The sequence below is a fragment of the Gnatocerus cornutus genome, unplaced genomic scaffold (assembly GCF_029298725.1).
Source record: "Gnatocerus cornutus isolate USDA-ARS CGAHR unplaced genomic scaffold, icGnaCorn1.1 ctg00000023.1, whole genome shotgun sequence".
Taxonomy (NCBI): domain Eukaryota; kingdom Metazoa; phylum Arthropoda; class Insecta; order Coleoptera; family Tenebrionidae; genus Gnatocerus; species Gnatocerus cornutus.
In genome coordinates, this window is record NW_028275375.1 from 2,628,347 (window position 1) to 2,645,598 (window position 17,252).

The window sequence follows — 17,252 nt, forward strand, 5'->3', positions numbered from 1 at the left end:
TCATTTTCACTTGGTTGTCTTAAGACTGAACTAAAATTGGACTCCATTAACTGGTTTTCGTTGTCCTGTGACCACCGACATCCGATTTGAGGTTATGAACTAAAATGGGGCACCACGGTGAGTTTAGCGCCAAGTCGACCAGTTCTCATTCTGATTCTTAGGTAAGAAGAAGAAGCAACCAAGTCTCACCACCAAAGAGAAGTTAAAATCCATTAAGAAGGAGCGCAAAGAGAAGTTGAAGCAGCGGCGGGCGCGTTTGGTCATCCGCAACTTACCATTTCAGGCTACTGAAGAGAACCTGAGGGAGCATTTCGGGAAGTTCGGGGAACTGGAAGATGTCACCGTGCTAAAAAAAGAAGACGGGAAGTTGGTTGGGTGCGCGTTCATCCAGTTCAAACTAGTACAGAAGGCTGCAAAGGCCAGGCACCATTTAAACGGGAAACCTTTCTTGGAACGCGAGATTTCAGTGGATTTTGCTTTGGCGAAGGATAAATACTTTGAAAAGACTGTACTTAAAGTGGAGGATGTGAAGATAAAAGAAGAACCGATAGATCCTGAGGAGGTACAAACCCAAGAAAGTAATGAAGAAATTAAACCAGAGGATGATAAAGAAGCTTCAGAAGAATCCGAAGACGAAGTCGAGGAAGAGGAAGAAGAAGAACCTCCGACGAAAAAACCCAAATTCGAGTCCAACGACGTCGTTGAAGGCAAAACCGTCTTCGTGAAAAACGTGCCGTTTTCCGCCACAAATGAAGATCTCAAAGACTGCATGAAGCAATTCGGCCCCGTTTACTACGCGCTCATCTGCATAGACAAGTTCACTGAGCACTCGAAAGGCACAGCTTTCGTGAAATTCGTCAACAATGAAGACGCTGAGAAGGCGCTCTCTGCAGGAACTGAACTCACTCTTCTTGGTAACATTTTGGATTGCCATCGAGCCTTAGGACGGAAAGAAGTCCACCAGAAGAACGCCCCACATGACGAGAAAAAGGACTCCAGGAATCTCTACTTGGTGAAAGAAGGAGTTATTTTAGCCGGGACTAAGGCGGCGGAAGGTGTCTCCGCCACGGACATGGCGAAGCGACTTCAGTTGGAGCAATACAAGACTCAGATGTTGCGGAATTTGAACATGTTCGTGTCGCGCGAACGGTTGGTGATCCACAATTTACCCCCCAGTTGGGACGACGGGAAACTGCGGGCTTTGGTGCAGAATAATAGCCCCAAAAACTCAGTGATTAAGGAGGCGAGAGTTATGAGAGATTTAAAAAACGTTGACGCTTCAGGAGTCGGGAGATCGAAAGAGTTTGGATTTGTAGCCTTCGCGAGGCACGAAGATGCTCTTACCACCCTTAGAAACCTGAATAACAACCCCAATGTCTTCTCAGCGACGAGGAGGCCCATTGTCACTTTTTCCATAGAAAATAAGGCGATGGTTAAAGCCAAGCAGAAACGACTAGAGAAATCCAGGCAAAAGAATCCGAAATGTAAACAATTTGATCCGAAAGTAGTTAAAGAGGACCAGGCAAAGAAAGAGAAGAGAATAAAGAGTGAAAGTAGCGAAGAACAGAAAGCTTTTGTTGGAGTCTCAGCTAAACCTGGCCCCCAGAAGATGAGGAGTCGCTACAACCTCAAAAGACAAGCCAGTTTGCATCACGAGAACCTAAAGAAGGAGAAGAAAAAGAAAAAATTGGCGAAAAAGTCGCTAAATGAACGGAGGCAGGACTTCACCAAGCAGCCTAAACAAAAGATCAACAAGAAAGGTGATAACGACAATTTCTCGAAATTAGTGTCAGACTACAAAAAGAAATTGCTGGCGGTTCCGAAAGAGAAGAAATCGAAGTGGTATGAATGAGGCTCTTTGTAACATTATATTTTTTTTGTAAATAAAGGTCATTTTTAAATTAATCTTCTTTGCCTGTGTTATTAAAGGTGTGACATTCATATTCCAACAAGTGGAAATATGACTCTTACGTTGTCTCTGTCTCCATGGTTACGTTGTCAGTTTCCATGGTTACGTCGTCAGCTTCCATGGTTATGTTGTCAGTTGTCAGTCTCCATAGTTACGTTGTGAGTCACGATGGTTACGTTGTCAGTCTCCATAGTTACGTTATGCCGCAACTGACACATTTGTTAATAAATTCCGGTAAATATGTGGTTATACGATTGTTGTAGAGAAAACATAGTATTTAATTCGGGGATAATGGCAATATTACGCTTGGATGATTAAAAACTAGCATAAAGGTGCGTTTTAAAACTCCATCCACGTGTCATGCGGCCCAACTGTGTGCGCCGCCCCTGGCGCTGACGAAGTAAATCGTAATTAGGTCGCTGCACTTTGAGTGGCGCTGCAGTCGGCGGCCACGTAAGATTGACAGTAATGACAACTCAAAATTGTGCTGAGAAGAAATAGTCGTGAAAATTAGATAGAATTTTTAATCACCCTTAGATAATCTTCGATGAAGCCAAAGTGAGTACCCCTAAATAATCAGTTTGTGTTGATTTCGTTTCTGGTCCGTTCTTGTCCCGAATCCCGAAGTTTCGCCTGAAAATTCAGGATCAAAGGTTGATTCGCTGTTTTTAATTGAATTCCTTCCAAGACACGTCCAAAAATCATGCAAAATCCGGGAGAGCGGCGCCTCGTTCTAACCCACTTACTGAGTGACACTTACCTTGACACTGTTCTAAAACTTGACCAATTATGAATATTTAATTGTTTTTTTTTCCTAGTAAATTCGTTGTAATTGACGCTTCCAGGAATTTCAGTTTTATTGATTTGTTCTAGATACTGATGAAAATGGCACAACCAAATATGCCCAATGGGATTCCGCCGCAAATGGCCCCCCGGCCACTGTTTGCAGAAAAGCCACCTGTACAGTTCAATGGGGTTCACTCGTCGCACTCATCTCGTGACTCATCACCATCGACGCGCCCCGGAATGCAACAGATGCCACCAATGCGTTCCCCCATTCCCCAATCACAGCTGCCACCGTCTAGATCTCCAACGGTCTTGACGCAGAAAATGGGGCAACTGAACGTCAACCACACGTTTAACACCTCCACGCCCAATCAGACTTTACAGCCGAGTGGACTTAATAGTGCTTTTTCGCCCATAAACGGCCCCAAAACCGAGAACAGTGCGCAAATGTTGAGGCAGCAGCCCCCACAAGGAAACCACCAGTACAACAATCAGGCGGTGAACAGAAACCATGCGGCGCCCCCTTACAACGCTCAGCATCCCCAAAACCAGCCCCCACCCATAAATCAGCATCCCCAAAGTAAATATCCACAGGTGCCCCCAAGTAGCCACAACCATCTCCAAAGTCAAGTTAATCAATATCCCCAGGCGCCCCCAACGAGCCAGCACTCCCAAAGTCAGGTTAATCAATACCCTCAGCGCCCCCAGGCTCCTCCAGCAGTCCAGCATTCCCAGAATCACCGCCCCGCCGCCCAATACCCCCAAAACCAAGTTCCTCCGAACGCCAACTACAATCCGAGTTTTCAGCACCCTCAGTTCCCCACAGTGGGGCAAGCGAAGGCGCTCCAAAACAATAACCCGCCTCAGTTCAACTATACGTCGCCTGCCAATGCTAACATCCCGCCGCCTCTGAATCAGTTGAAGACCAATTTGCACACAAATAGATACCCCCAGGCGCCCCCACAGCAGCCCGTCCCCAATAACGCACAGTTCTACCAACAGCAGCCCCCTAACGTGGCCCAGCAAGGCTTCAACAAACTCTGGGGGCACGACCATGTGGATTTACTGCAACATCCGAACGTTCTACCAAGAGATAAAGTTGTCGGCCCGAAAGTCTACCTAGGGAACGAAATCCTCGACTCTGCGAATTGTAGTTCCGAGGTGTTTCGTTGCACGATGACGAAAATCCCGGAAAGCAACGCGTTGTTACAAAAGTCCCGGTTGCCCCTCGGGATCCTCATTCATCCCTTCAAGGACTTGACTCATCTCCCGGTCATCCAATGCAACGTCATCGTGAGATGCCGCGCCTGTCGCACTTATATCAATCCGTTCGTGTTCTTCGTGGACACGAAGAGGTGGAAATGCAACTTGTGCTACCGAGTCAACGAGTTACCGGAAGAGTTCCAATTTGATCCCATCACGAAGACGTATGGAGACCCTTCGAGGAGGCCTGAGATAAAATCGAGTACCATCGAATACATCGCTCCGGCGGAGTACATGCTGCGTCCTCCTCAACCGGCGGTGTACCTCTTCTTGTTCGACATCTCCCGCTTGGCCATCGAGAGTGGCTACTTGGCGAGCACCTGCGCCGTCCTGTTGGAAGAACTGAAGAGTTTACCAGGAGACGCGCGCACGCAAGTCGGCATCATCGCCTACGACTCCGCTTTACACTTCTTCGCGTTGGGGGAGGGTTTGAGTCAACCCCACGAAATGACGGTACTAGAAATCGACGACGTGTTTTTGCCCTGTCCCGATAACCTCCTGGTGAACTTGAAAGACCGCACCGACTTGCTGACGGATCTCCTCACCCAGCTGCCCACAAGATTCAACAATAGTTACGACAACAATTCTGCGCTGGGGGCGGCATTGCAGGCGGCGCACAAGATGATGGGGGCGACAGGGGGTCGCGTGACGGTTTTCCAAGCGTCGTTGCCTAATGTTGGACCTGGGGCCCTCCACCCCCGCGAAGATCCCAGTCAAAGAGCGGGGACAGAAGTCTCGCATTTGAATCCAGCTAACGATTTCTACAAACGCTTGGCTTTGGAGTGCAGCGGACAACAAATCGCTGTTGATTTGTTCGTTATGAACTCGCAGTATGTCGATATGGCGACTATAAGTGGAATCAGCCGGTTCAGCGGGGGTTGTATCCACCATTTCCCGCTGTTTAAGGCGTCCAGGGTCCTGCAGAACGAGAGGTTTGAGAGGTGTTTCCGGCGGTACCTCGTAAGGAAGATCGGGTTTGAGGCTGTGATGAGAATCCGCTGCACCAGAGGTCTGTCCATCCACACTTTCCATGGGAACTTCTTCGTGCGATCAACGGATTTGTTGTCGTTGCCGAACGTGAGCCCAGACGCCGGTTTCGGCATGCAAGTGTCAATAGACGAGAGCTTGGCGGACGTGCAGTCGGTGTGTTTCCAAGCCGCTCTGTTATACACCTCCAGTAAAGGCGAAAGAAGAATAAGAGTGCACACGCTGTGCCTCCCGATCTGCGCGACTCTCGCGGACGTCATCAACGCCGCTGATCAACAGTGCATCGTGGGGTTATTGGGGAAAATGGCGGTGGACCGCTCGATGCAATCTAGTCTTTCCGACGCAAGAGAGGCGTTCATCAACGTGGCCATAGACATCCTATCTAGTTACAAGTTGAGTCTCAACCTCGGCAACGGCTCCAGTTCTTTGTTCGCCCCGCAATGCTTGCAACTCCTGCCTTTGTACATCTCGGCCTTGTTGAAATCCTCCGCGTTCCGGACAGGCACCTGCACGCGCTTGGACGACCGAGTCAAAGCGATGATCGACATGAAGACCAAGCCGTTGAGTCAGTTGATTCAAGCCATCTACCCGAACCTCTACCCGGTGCATTGCTTAGACGAGCAACCGGTCATCCTCAACTCGGAGGAGGAGCCCATTCCGCAACCCCCGCATCTACAATTGACCGCTCGGTGCCTCGACTCCAAGGGAGCTTTTCTGATGGACACCGGAGAGCACATGATCATGCTGGTGTGTCCCGGAGTGCCCACTGTCTTCCTGAATGAAGCTTTGGGGGTACGGGACTATGTGTCGATCACTGACGAAATGTACGAGTTGCCGGTGTTGGACAACTTACACAACCAAAGACTGCATCAGTTTATTAATTATTTGAACGACGAGAAACCCTTTGCGGCGACGCTGCATGTTATTAGAGACAATAGTCCGATTAGGATAGAGTTTTTCGAAAGGTTGATTGAGGATAGATTAGAAAACGCACTGAGTTATCACGAGTTTATGCAACACTTGAAGACCCAGATCAAATGAGGACGGGGGAGGTGATGAACTATTTTTTATAATTAAGGTAATGCAAAATTATTGCTCAATGGGACGGTGGATTCTATATCGCGTGCGGTACAGTTTTAATTACTTTTAAGGTTGATTTTACTGTTTTGATATTTATATATTGTGATATGTAAAACTATCTATTTATCGAGTCTAGCAATATTTTTGCATTCATCTAATGCTTCATTTATTATTAATTGTTTATGGCGTCAAACTCACTGACTTGTCTTACGATATGTTCTTATTAGTACAGTTTTGATTTAATGTGGAATGTAAAAATCATTAGTTCTTAGTTGCAAATTATTTTACGCGTTATCTTGTCCTATTGGTATCTATGAAATTGTCTGTTAAAAAATATAAGTTATAAAAATAAATATGTATATACTGTATTATTTTTATTTACAAAAGCGCCCAGACACCATGAATAAGCAAATTTTATTTAAACACTCGAATTGGAACAAAAAACAATGCACAATTCCTTTGTCTATTTTATCTTATCAGTTAAATGCGTCAAAGAAGACTTTGAAATTCGAAATGAATTGGCAGCCCTGGTAGTTTGACATATTTACATACCAACTGACAACCTCAGATTAGCCGTGATGATAGCAACCGATCATAATTTAATTCCCTAATAAAACTATAATCTTTTAATTGCGACAAAGCAACCTGACAACGAAATCGTGTGATCGAGTTTCCATTTTAAGGAGGCCGTGTTTTTTTAAACGTACGTCGGCTTCTTTCTCGAAAGTTGTCAAATCTCTCAAATATTAAATTTTCAGTGGTCAAAACTGCTCCGATAGTGTTAGCTACGACTTGAAAGTGTTCCTCCAAGCCAACTGCGAATGGCCAAGATTACGAAAGCATAGCCAGTTTTTTTTCGGCTCGCTTGATAAAGTCCGCCAAAATGCAAATCTTTGAACAATGGAAATAACTTAATTATGAAAAAAAAAACTCGTAAAAAACAAATACTGAAACTAATAAAGAATTAAACAAGAATCCGGAAAAAAACGACGTCAAAGAAGACATTGAAATTTGAAATCTGTTGGTACCTCTGGGAATTTGACATATTTACAACTATTAACAACCTCAAACGGATTAGTCGTGGAGTTTAACGATGATACCAACAGGTAATAAATTAATTCCCTAATAAAATCATGCGACAAATAAAATCGTCAGATCCATTAAATTTCCTGTCTTGTGTAATGATCTGTAACCCAATTCCGCCAAAATTCAAATAAACCGCCAAACTCAAGAACCGCGAACTTTAAAATAAATAAAATGGCCGAAAATCGTGATCGTCTGAAACGGCTAGGACCTACGTTGTGTTGTGAAGGCGGATGTTCGTTAGATACAAAGCAGTGCATCGTCTTTTGGGAAGAGCGTACCAACACAAAGAAATAAAAATACACCAGACAAAATGTGGTTTAACTTGTTTTATTCAGACTTTAAAAGTTTGAATGGTTTTGATTTAAATTTTACAGCTAATTGTTCAAGAATTACAAGCATTTGAACAGACGAACTGATCATGTTACAAAATTCTTAATAACCTTTAATGTCAAAAGAAGTCACTTTACAAAGAAACGTTTCGGTACAAAAATGCAATAAACAAATTAACAGAAAGTGAATTACGTCAAAAGAACTACGAAAATCTCCCATTCGCTCTGTTGTGAGTGTGATCAAACTACAAAAATTATTTAAACAAAATAACAATGAAAAACAACACACAATTTACCAAGTAAACATATACAAACAATTTATCAATAAACATCAATAATAAAATGATAATTATTTTCCAAGGCGACACACAGAAACAGGACGAGATTAGGTTTTCGGAAGACCCGAAGACAATCTTTCCTATTCCGCAAGCATAGTACAGGCGGTGTCTTATCGAGAGTACTAACAAATTATGGCCAGATTAAGAGTAACCAACATCTCACCCGCGGAAGACCCGCTAGTTAGGTGAACCCTGACTACCCCGCGAGTCCCACGTAACAAGCTTCCAGCACTGGAGGGTTTTCGAAAGTCAAAAATCAAAGTTTAATTTTGAATTGATCACACTCAAAAAAAAAACATACTAGCATTAACGCGAGAGGCTGTTTGTTATGTTGAGTCTTTTGTGACGAAGAAAATCTAGAAAGGAGAATTGGGTTCGGACAAGTACAGAGCAGCTAAGAAAACAAGGGACATACATAAAATACATAAACATATAAATTTTCAGTTTCAGTTTCAATAAAATACAATGGAAGAGAAAGTCGTGGACTTTAGGAAAAATGTACTCGTTTTTGCTCACGAATGACACAGAGCGGTTCAAAAAGACATTCCCAGTTAATTTGATGTATTTCACAATTTCTTTAAAATCCTATTCTATTTTTAATTCTTCGAACTCAACAGTATAAATTCCTTGAACTGCATCGAATAAAATTCAAGTTCCCAAAAGTATCGGGTTTCCACGAATCTAAACTGTTTCTGCACGTGTCTTATCGGACGGTGGGCGAACACTGATTGAATCCAGACGCTTACGTCAGCGGAAAAACGCGTTACTTTAGAATTGTGCAGAAAATAGCTACTTTACATGAATCCGGAGTGACTTCCTTATTAAAACAACAAATGACAAAAATTATTACATACCAAAAGGTGACAACTCACAAGCGCTTCTACAAGAAGCCCTAAAAGAGTCACTACACTCCCGTCAAAGTCAATGGGTTTAAACAAAAAGAAAATTATTTACAAGATTTTGACAAACTACAAATAACACAAAATGAAAAAATTAAACCAAATAGGAATTAAAATGAACACTTGGAAAAATTTGGCGAAACGCACTCGATAACACAGCACCTTGGTAGTTCCGAAGTCGTACCCAGAATCACTCGCCTCCGGCGTCTCCCGCCTCCTCCGCTGCGGCGGCGGCGAACTACCCAGTCCACCAACTTCTTAACGCAAAAATCCCTGCGGTCGTTGTGGCGCGAAAAGTTTGAAATTTGAATTTGAAGTGGGACACTACAGTCGCCCCCAAGTGTCTTCGGAGCGGAAAGCCTTTCGAGGAGTCCATGTCGATTGGTGGTTTGTTGGTTTGGTGGTTTGGTGGTTTGGTTGAATTAGTCCCGTGAGGGATACACTACCTTGGACAACAGGTAACATTCACCGGTCAAAAGACTCGGCTCTGATGATGCCTGGTCCTAGATGGTGTTCGGAAGGCATGGAGCGCACGGAGACACTTTACTCCTTAGATGGTGGTTCGCTCAAAGGTACATGAAACAGAAAACTTGTGGTAGCATCATTCTCGTTTAAAATATAATTTTAAATTAGTGATGTTATATTTGCCCTTGATGTTATGGTTTTCCGGATCCTTCAAAGTGTACACATTGGGATGTGGTCTGTCCGAGATCTGATAGGGCCCTGAATGGAGAAGAGAAAATTTGGCAGAGATCTTGTTTGCCGCATCTGAAATTGGGTTTTTTCAAACAAATTTGAGGAAGGAAAATTTGAGGGTTTTGAAGCCGCAACCAGACGTGTTCCCTTCTTTAACACGTCCTTCTGGATTTTCCCGGGGGTGTTGGGGGTGGAATCGAAAACGGATTAAATTGCACAGTGGCAGAAGACACGGTTGGCGTTTGTTGGAATTTTTTGAGTGGTCTCTCCACCGATTCGAGCTGAGACTGTTCGGCGAGGAAACCTTGAGCGCGAGAAAGGGTGCGTTCGCTGTATGGAACCAACGACCACACTGCTTGCAATTCTTTTGGCATTAGTCGCATGATCGTAGCTACCATGTCCTCCGTGGACATCGGCAGCAGAAGTGTTGACAACCGATTGAATCGTTGAAAGAAAAAGTCGACAACATTTAATCCGCGTTTAGGGTCAAAAGGTTTGGAAAGTATCTCCATTTGAATTTTCTGGCGCCTCGCTTCCGACCAGAAAAAGGACAAAAATGCCACACGAAAATCTTGAAAATCAATCCAGTGAGTACGATTCGCTGTGGCCCACTCTTCGGCGCGTCTCGAAAGACATTGCATGACCTCGTCTAATTTCTGAGATTGAGGCTGGCGTGATTTTTAAAAAAACAATTCGAATTTCTCAAGAAATTTTAAAGGATTCTCCCGGAAAGAATCCGAGAATCGCGGACGTTCCAAAATGGAGTGTCCTTGAGGAGGTTGGGTTGACACGTGGGGTACATTGGAAAACAGATCGAGCGCCAATTGTTTCCAGTCGGGCTCTCTAGCAATTTCACGACTCACCGTATTACATGCTACTCCAGAAGAGGTACTCGCCCCCACTTCCGGCTGGTTGGTCGCCCCCATTTCCTGCTGGTCAGTCGCCCCCACATTCGTCATTTTCCGAATCTCTTCTTCCATTCGGGCCTTCTCTTGAAGAAGAACGGACAATCGATTTGGATTAATCGGTCCCGGTTGGTCCTTGGGTGTCCTTTTCTTCCTAATTGTTGTTGCTACCAATGGTCCTCCTTTGGAACTTCCGGTGCTCCAGGTGCCACTGGAACTAGCTTGCTTCTTCTTGCCAACCATCTTCGATTGCAGCTTACACCTGTGACGATAACAAACCAGTATGCGTGCAATCAAGTAACAGACGCTCTTTCCACTACGATACACTATCAATGTATCCTGGTCACGGCACCAAAATCTGTAATGATCTGTAACCCAATTCCGCCAAAATTCAAATAAACCGCCAAACTCAAGAACCGCGAACTTTAAAATAAATAAAATGGCCGAAAATCGTGATCGTCTGAAACGGCTAGGACCTACGTTGTGTTGTGAAGGCGGATGTTCGTTAGATACAAAGCAGTGCATCGTCTTTTGGGAAGAGCGTACCAACACAAAGAAATAAAAATACACCAGACAAAATGTGGTTTAACTTGTTTTATTCAGACTTTAAAAGTTTGAATGGTTTTGATTTAAATTTTACAGCTAATTGTTCAAGAATTACAAGCATTTGAACAGACGAACTGATCATGTTACAAAATTCTTAATAACCTTTAATGTCAAAAGAAGTCACTTTACAAAGAAACGTTTCGGTACAAAAATGCAATAAACAAATTAACAGAAAGTGAATTACGTCAAAAGAACTACGAAAATCTCCCATTCGCTCTGTTGTGAGTGTGATCAAACTACAAAAATTATTTAAACAAAATAACAATGAAAAACAACACACAATTTACCAAGTAAACATATACAAACAATTTATCAATAAACATCAATAATAAAATGATAATTATTTTCCAAGGCGACACACAGAAACAGGACGAGATTAGGTTTTCGGAAGACCCGAAGACAATCTTTCCTATTCCGCAAGCATAGTACAGGCGGTGTCTTATCGAGAGTACTAACAAATTATGGCCAGATTAAGAGTAACCAACATCTCACCCGCGGAAGACCCGCTAGTTAGGTGAACCCTGACTACCCCGCGAGTCCCACGTAACAAGCTTCCAGCACTGGAGGGTTTTCGAAAGTCAAAAATCAAAGTTTAATTTTGAATTGATCACACTCAAAAAAAAAACATACTAGCATTAACGCGAGAGGCTGTTTGTTATGTTGAGTCTTTTGTGACGAAGAAAATCTAGAAAGGAGAATTGGGTTCGGACAAGTACAGAGCAGCTAAGAAAACAAGGGACATACATAAAATACATAAACATATAAATTTTCAGTTTCAGTTTCAATAAAATACAATGGAAGAGAAAGTCGTGGACTTTAGGAAAAATGTACTCGTTTTTGCTCACGAATGACACAGAGCGGTTCAAAAAGACATTCCCAGTTAATTTGATGTATTTCACAATTTCTTTAAAATCCTATTCTATTTTTAATTCTTCGAACTCAACAGTATAAATTCCTTGAACTGCATCGAATAAAATTCAAGTTCCCAAAAGTATCGGGTTTCCACGAATCTAAACTGTTTCTGCACGTGTCTTATCGGACGGTGGGCGAACACTGATTGAATCCAGACGCTTACGTCAGCGGAAAAACGCGTTACTTTAGAATTGTGCAGAAAATAGCTACTTTACATGAATCCGGAGTGACTTCCTTATTAAAACAACAAATGACAAAAATTATTACATACCAAAAGGTGACAACTCACAAGCGCTTCTACAAGAAGCCCTAAAAGAGTCACTACACTCCCGTCAAAGTCAATGGGTTTAAACAAAAAGAAAATTATTTACAAGATTTTGACAAACTACAAATAACACAAAATGAAAAAATTAAACCAAATAGGAATTAAAATGAACACTTGGAAAAATTTGGCGAAACGCACTCGATAACACAGCACCTTGGTAGTTCCGAAGTCGTACCCAGAATCACTCGCCTCCGGCGTCTCCCGCCTCCTCCGCTGCGGCGGCGGCGAACTACCCAGTCCACCAACTTCTTAACGCAAAAATCCCTGCGGTCGTTGTGGCGCGAAAAGTTTGAAATTTGAATTTGAAGTGGGACACTACACTTGGGAGACTATGTATTTTAAACGTTCTTGCTCGAAAGTTGTCAAGTTTCCCAAATATTTAATTTTCTTGCGTCCAAACTGCTCCGATGGTGTAAGCTACGACTTGAAATGTTTCCTCAAAGCCAACTGCAAATGGATATTTTAAAGTCACTGCAAGCACAGCCATCTGCGATTTTTATTTTAAATTTTGCGATAAAGCTCACCTTAAAGGAAATAACATCGTTTTGAAAAGAAACTTGCAAGAATATGAAAACTGAATCTAATAATCGAGTTCAAAAGGAGAACTGGAAAAAAAACGGCGTCCAAGAAGCTGTAAAATTTGAAATCTGTTGGTAGACCTGCTCACATAGTTTGACATCTTGCATGGCAATTCATAATCCCAAACGGATTAACCGGCGTACACTTTGAAAGATAAGATACCAACCGGAGATAAATTAATTCCCCAATAAAATCATCACAGTTTTTATTGCAATAAATTATATCGTGTGATCCATTAAATTTCCACTCTAGACAGGCCATGTATTTTAAACGCATGTCGTTTCGTGATCGAAAACTATCAAAACTCTCAAATATTTCATGTTAATGTGTTAAAACTGGTACGGTGGTGTTAGTTACGACATGACTTTTTAAATGTAAGCCAACTCCAATTGGAAATTTAAATGGATACCTTAAAATATGCAGTATGTCACTCTTAACTTAACAAAGTGATAAGATCTTCACTCTGTGCCAAGTCTAGCGCAGTCTTCTTCTCGTTATTCTTCAGCGAGGCGTCAATTCCAGCGTTCACCAAAAACTTCACAACGTCCTTAAAACCTCCAGCAGCCGCCTCATGTAAAGCAGTGTTTCCTCCTGCGTTCCTCGCCTTCAAATCAGCTCCTGAAGAAAGCAACACCTTGATAGCTCCCAGATGCCCCCTAGCAGCCGCTCCAAGCAATGGAGTGTTTCCAGCCACAATCTGATACCGTTTGCCATAACCGAAATAATACGGTTCGATTCTGATTGCACCAACATCCAAAATCACAGGATCGATGTAAGACCCGCGATTTAACAGCTCTTGGAGGATCTCGCAATGACCACCGATCGCAGCTAAATAAACAGGAAGGACGTTCTCAGCACTTCCTCTGTTGACATCGATACCATGATCCAAAAACAGTTTGACGGATTCCAGGTTTCCTTCGGAGATGCTCTCGTGGAGAGGAGTCCATCCTCCGAAGGCAACGAAACTGGGATCGGCGTTGTGGTCAAGAAGAACTCGAACGACCTTCGGGAAGGCCGCTGCGATGAAAAGAGGAGATTCCACGTTGTCGTTGAAATAGTTGACATCAGCACCGGCTGACAACAACTCGAGAGTGCTGAGTTCGTCACGACAAGCGCGATGAAGAGGTGTCCATCGCGAGTTGTCCAACCAGTGGACATCGGCTCCTTTATCTACGAGGATTTTAACGACAGTGTGGCTGGCGCCCAACGCTGCAGAGATAAGAGGAGTCTCTTTGCAGATATCCACACTGTTAACATCAGCTCCGTTGTCGACCAACACGCGGACTGATTCAACATCGCCACAGTTACATGCTCTATGAAGAGCAGTTTCTCCATATTTGTTAACACCGTTGACATCAGCGTTGTTTTCCACCAAAGCCGTGACGATAGAGGAGAGACCTTCAAAGGCTGCTTCTACTAAAGCAGGATGTTTAGCAAAGGTCTTGTTTTTGATGTTTACATCACAGTTGCTTTTGATTAGTTCCAAGACAGCTTCCTCTGATTGATTATTGATGGCGTAAAGCAAAGGAACTCCGAGGTTCACGTCCGCAGAATTATCCACCAGGAGACGGATCAGGTGGACGTCGTTCGAAAAGGCGGCAAGGGAAAGAGGAGTACGTTCGAATTTGTCCAGAGAGTTAACATCCAGACCTTTCTTGATGAGTTCACAGGACATGTCGTAGAGACGATTGTAGACGGAGTGGTGGAGTAGAGTCCATCCCAAAGAGTCTCTGGAGGTCAATCTGTTATCGTCCGAAGAAAAATTCTTGATTTGGTCGAGACTATCGGATGTTACCAACGAAATGGTTGCGTTACAACCTGAAACAAACTCTTGGTTTAAGGGAAAACTACCACTTTTACTCACTCTTTTCAGTTTGGTGACGACACCCTTGAAGAACTTCTTCAATGTCTTTGTATCCACCCTTCCGTGCCAGAGACAAGGGAGATTCGCCATCCCCCTTGAACACTTTCCCCGCGTAACTGTTAACATCTTCAACTTCAACAATAGGAACGTCTACCAGTGACCCATGTTCTACCAAAAGGCGCACCACATCACAGTGCCCCCCTTTAACAGCCAAATGCAACGGAATAACATTTTGGGCCCCAACTGCATTAACATCAGCGTTGCGCTTAACCAACTCCTCCACCAACTCCAAATCGCCGTGTTTTGCAGCGAGATGAAGAGCAGTCCATCCTCCAGACGCCACAATGTTCGGATCAGCTCCGTGCTGAAGAAGTGTTTTTGCACAGTCAGAGTACTCAGATTCGCACGCGGCGTACAAAGGAGTTTCGTTTCTTATATCAAGAGAGTTAACATCCGCTCCGTGTTTGATTAACTCCAGAGTGGCCTCAGGATTACAAGATTCGTGCAAGAACGACAATTTTTGCGAATCGTACTTTTCCAAAGATGCTCCTTTACTTAACAAAACTTTCATCGGCTCTGGATTGTCTTCATGGTAACTCAAACAAACCTGAAGAGGAGTAAAGTCGTACCTGTCGGCAGCATTAACATCGCATCCTGAGTCCACCAGGAAGGCGATGAGGTCACAATTATCCGAGTAACACGCTCTGTGTAAAGCAGTCTCGTTTTGTTCATTCCTGCGGTCTATTTCGCCCCCATGTTCGACGAGGAACTTCACCACCTCCAAGTACCCATAATTCGCTGCGATTATCAGAGGGTAGTTCTGATCCTTTGTTAGATTCACATCGGCGCCTTTTTGTACAAGATAACGAACTACTTCAATGTGGCCTTTTTCGGAGGCGTAGTGAAGAGGAAATCCGGTGTTAACATCAGCTCCGGCTTCTACGAAAAGAGTGGTGAGTTGGATGTTGCCTTTGGAGGCGGCTATCGACAGGGGGGTGCGTTTGAAGTTGTCCGGGACGTTGATGTTTGAAGAATGAAGAAGTTTTTTTACTTCGTTGGTGTCTTGTTGTTCTGTGGCGATGTGCAGGGGGGTCCAACCGAGGGAGGTGCACAGTTGGGAGTCTTAAAAAAACAGAAAATTTAGAGAAACTATAAAAAAAAATATGTGTAGAGAAAATTTTAAGAATCAGAAGAGTTTTCAAGTAAAGTTGGTAGCAGCTCCTAGTAATTTTAATCTGTAGCAGTTGGTAGCACTGTTACCAAGTCTTTTCACCGAATCTGCGGATTTTTGAAGTATTAGAGGAATTATTTTTTTTTCAATGTTCAAACGAATCTAGGGGAATTTTAATGTTTAGGTAACTATAACTTGAATTTCAATGGCGTGATTTATTAAAAAAGCCGTTTTACAAAACAGTGGCGGCCAAAATAAAGCATTTTTCCAGCAGAGAACTTTCCGATTTTTTAAGAGTTTTAAAAATCACTAAGATTTCAAAGAGGTAAAATAGATACCTGTATCGGAAATATGTCAATTTTAATCAATAGATGGCGCCACAAGCAACTGTCAAGTTTTTGATGATAATTTGACAAATGTTACAGTTCTTGTTTGACATTCCCCAAAAATAGCGAGAGTTTAAAAAATCAGCATTGTGTAATTCGCTGAGGTGAAAAACCAATCACATGGCTGTTTTTTAAATTTGGCGCCTACAAAAATTCTCTGCAGGAAAAATGCCCTTTAAGTTATAAATCTGCACTTTGACAGTTATGTACAATATAGTTCGTACAGCGAGAGAATGAATGACAGAAAAGTCATTATATTTAAATACTCGGTAAAAAGTGTAGCGTATAGTTTGTACGGTGAGAGATTGAATGACAGAAAAGTCATTAAATCTACGCGATAAAAAGTGTACCATACGCGCGAAATTTAAAATAACAAAGTAACCCCAGTTACTGACAACCCTGTCAACCCATTTCGCGTAGGAATTTAGTGTTTTTAGTGTATTTTGTAGCATAATTTGCTACCAACCTATATGTCAAATGTCGAAATCTCCCAATCTCACCGGATAAACTATACGCGCGAAATTTAAAATAACAAAATAAGCCCACTTGCTGTCGACCCACTTCGCGTAGGAATTTAGTGCTTTTAGTGTATTTTCCAGCATAATTTGATGCCAAACTATATATCAACTGTCAAGATCTCCCAATCTCTTGCCGGATATACTATAATTATGCATTTATTTCAAGTAGGAATCTTGATGAATTATTTTTGGAAATTTTGAGATAACAAGGTTGGCATCTTTGCTCCCCAGAATTTGACATTTGCCGTTTTTACATGACATTTGATGTGTATTAAGGTCATTTAATTAATTAGTGCGAGCCCTTAAAGAAGTCCAATGTGTATTTTGGATTGCGTTTTCGAATCTCTAAGATTTCTTATCAGTGCTATCAGTAATTACCTATAAAAAGTCCCTTTAGAATTTCACAATATTGCAACATTTGGCCCAAAACGAATTTATTTAAACAATCGAAGATTGTGAGGGTACAAAACTCAACACACTAATTTAAATCACTTTTTTTTATTCTAAGTATTGTCTGACCTTTCGAATTTGAAGGCATCTTGAGCCACACACACGTCCCACCCGACCAGAGGTATAAAAACAATCCTTAGTCACCGGCCCTTCCCTAACTACG

General features: G+C 42.8%; 5 protein-coding genes across 6 annotated transcripts; 2 read left to right on the forward strand and 3 right to left on the reverse strand.

Moving 5' to 3' along the window:
* The first annotated feature begins 27 nt into the window (after positions 1–27).
* On the forward strand, positions 28–1,905 carry LOC148166349 (RNA-binding protein 28-like). Its single transcript, XM_088048605.1, has 2 exons — positions 28–117; positions 162–1,905. The coding sequence occupies exons 1-2, from the start codon at positions 105–107 to the stop codon at positions 1,850–1,852; spliced, it is 1,704 nt and encodes a 567-aa protein (XP_087904731.1). The 5' UTR covers positions 28–104; the 3' UTR covers positions 1,853–1,905.
* Positions 1,906–2,322: 417 nt separating this feature from the next.
* On the forward strand, positions 2,323–6,393 carry LOC148166350 (protein transport protein Sec24B-like). Its single transcript, XM_088048932.1, has 2 exons — positions 2,323–2,467; positions 2,783–6,393. Exon 2 carries the CDS (start codon positions 2,789–2,791, stop codon positions 5,984–5,986), a length of 3,198 nt encoding a protein of 1,065 aa, XP_087905058.1. The 5' UTR covers positions 2,323–2,467; positions 2,783–2,788; the 3' UTR covers positions 5,987–6,393.
* Positions 6,394–9,089: 2,696 nt separating this feature from the next.
* On the reverse strand, positions 9,090–10,014 carry LOC148166351 (uncharacterized). Its single transcript, XM_088048694.1, has one exon. The coding sequence runs from the start codon at positions 10,012–10,014 to the stop codon at positions 9,526–9,528; it is 489 nt and encodes a 162-aa protein (XP_087904820.1). The 3' UTR covers positions 9,090–9,525.
* Positions 10,015–10,053: 39 nt separating this feature from the next.
* Positions 10,054–12,348, reverse strand: LOC148166352 (uncharacterized). Its single transcript, XM_088048695.1, has 2 exons — positions 12,068–12,348; positions 10,054–10,540 (listed from the first exon to the last, which is right to left on the reverse strand). The coding sequence occupies exon 2, from the start codon at positions 10,519–10,521 to the stop codon at positions 10,054–10,056; it is 468 nt and encodes a 155-aa protein (XP_087904821.1). The 5' UTR covers positions 10,522–10,540; positions 12,068–12,348.
* Positions 12,349–12,890: 542 nt separating this feature from the next.
* On the reverse strand, positions 12,891–17,252 carry LOC148166353 (uncharacterized). 2 transcript variants are annotated; one of them, XM_088048692.1, is made up of 3 exons: positions 17,159–17,252; positions 14,565–15,686; positions 12,891–14,518 (listed from the first exon to the last, which is right to left on the reverse strand). In XM_088048692.1, exons 1-3 carry the CDS (start codon positions 17,175–17,177, stop codon positions 13,134–13,136), a joined length of 2,526 nt encoding a protein of 841 aa, XP_087904818.1. In that variant the 5' UTR covers positions 17,178–17,252; the 3' UTR covers positions 12,891–13,133. The 2 variants fall into 2 exon arrangements, with proteins under 2 accessions (XP_087904818.1, XP_087904817.1); XM_088048691.1 differs by lacking the exon at positions 17,159–17,252 and adding an exon at positions 17,018–17,133.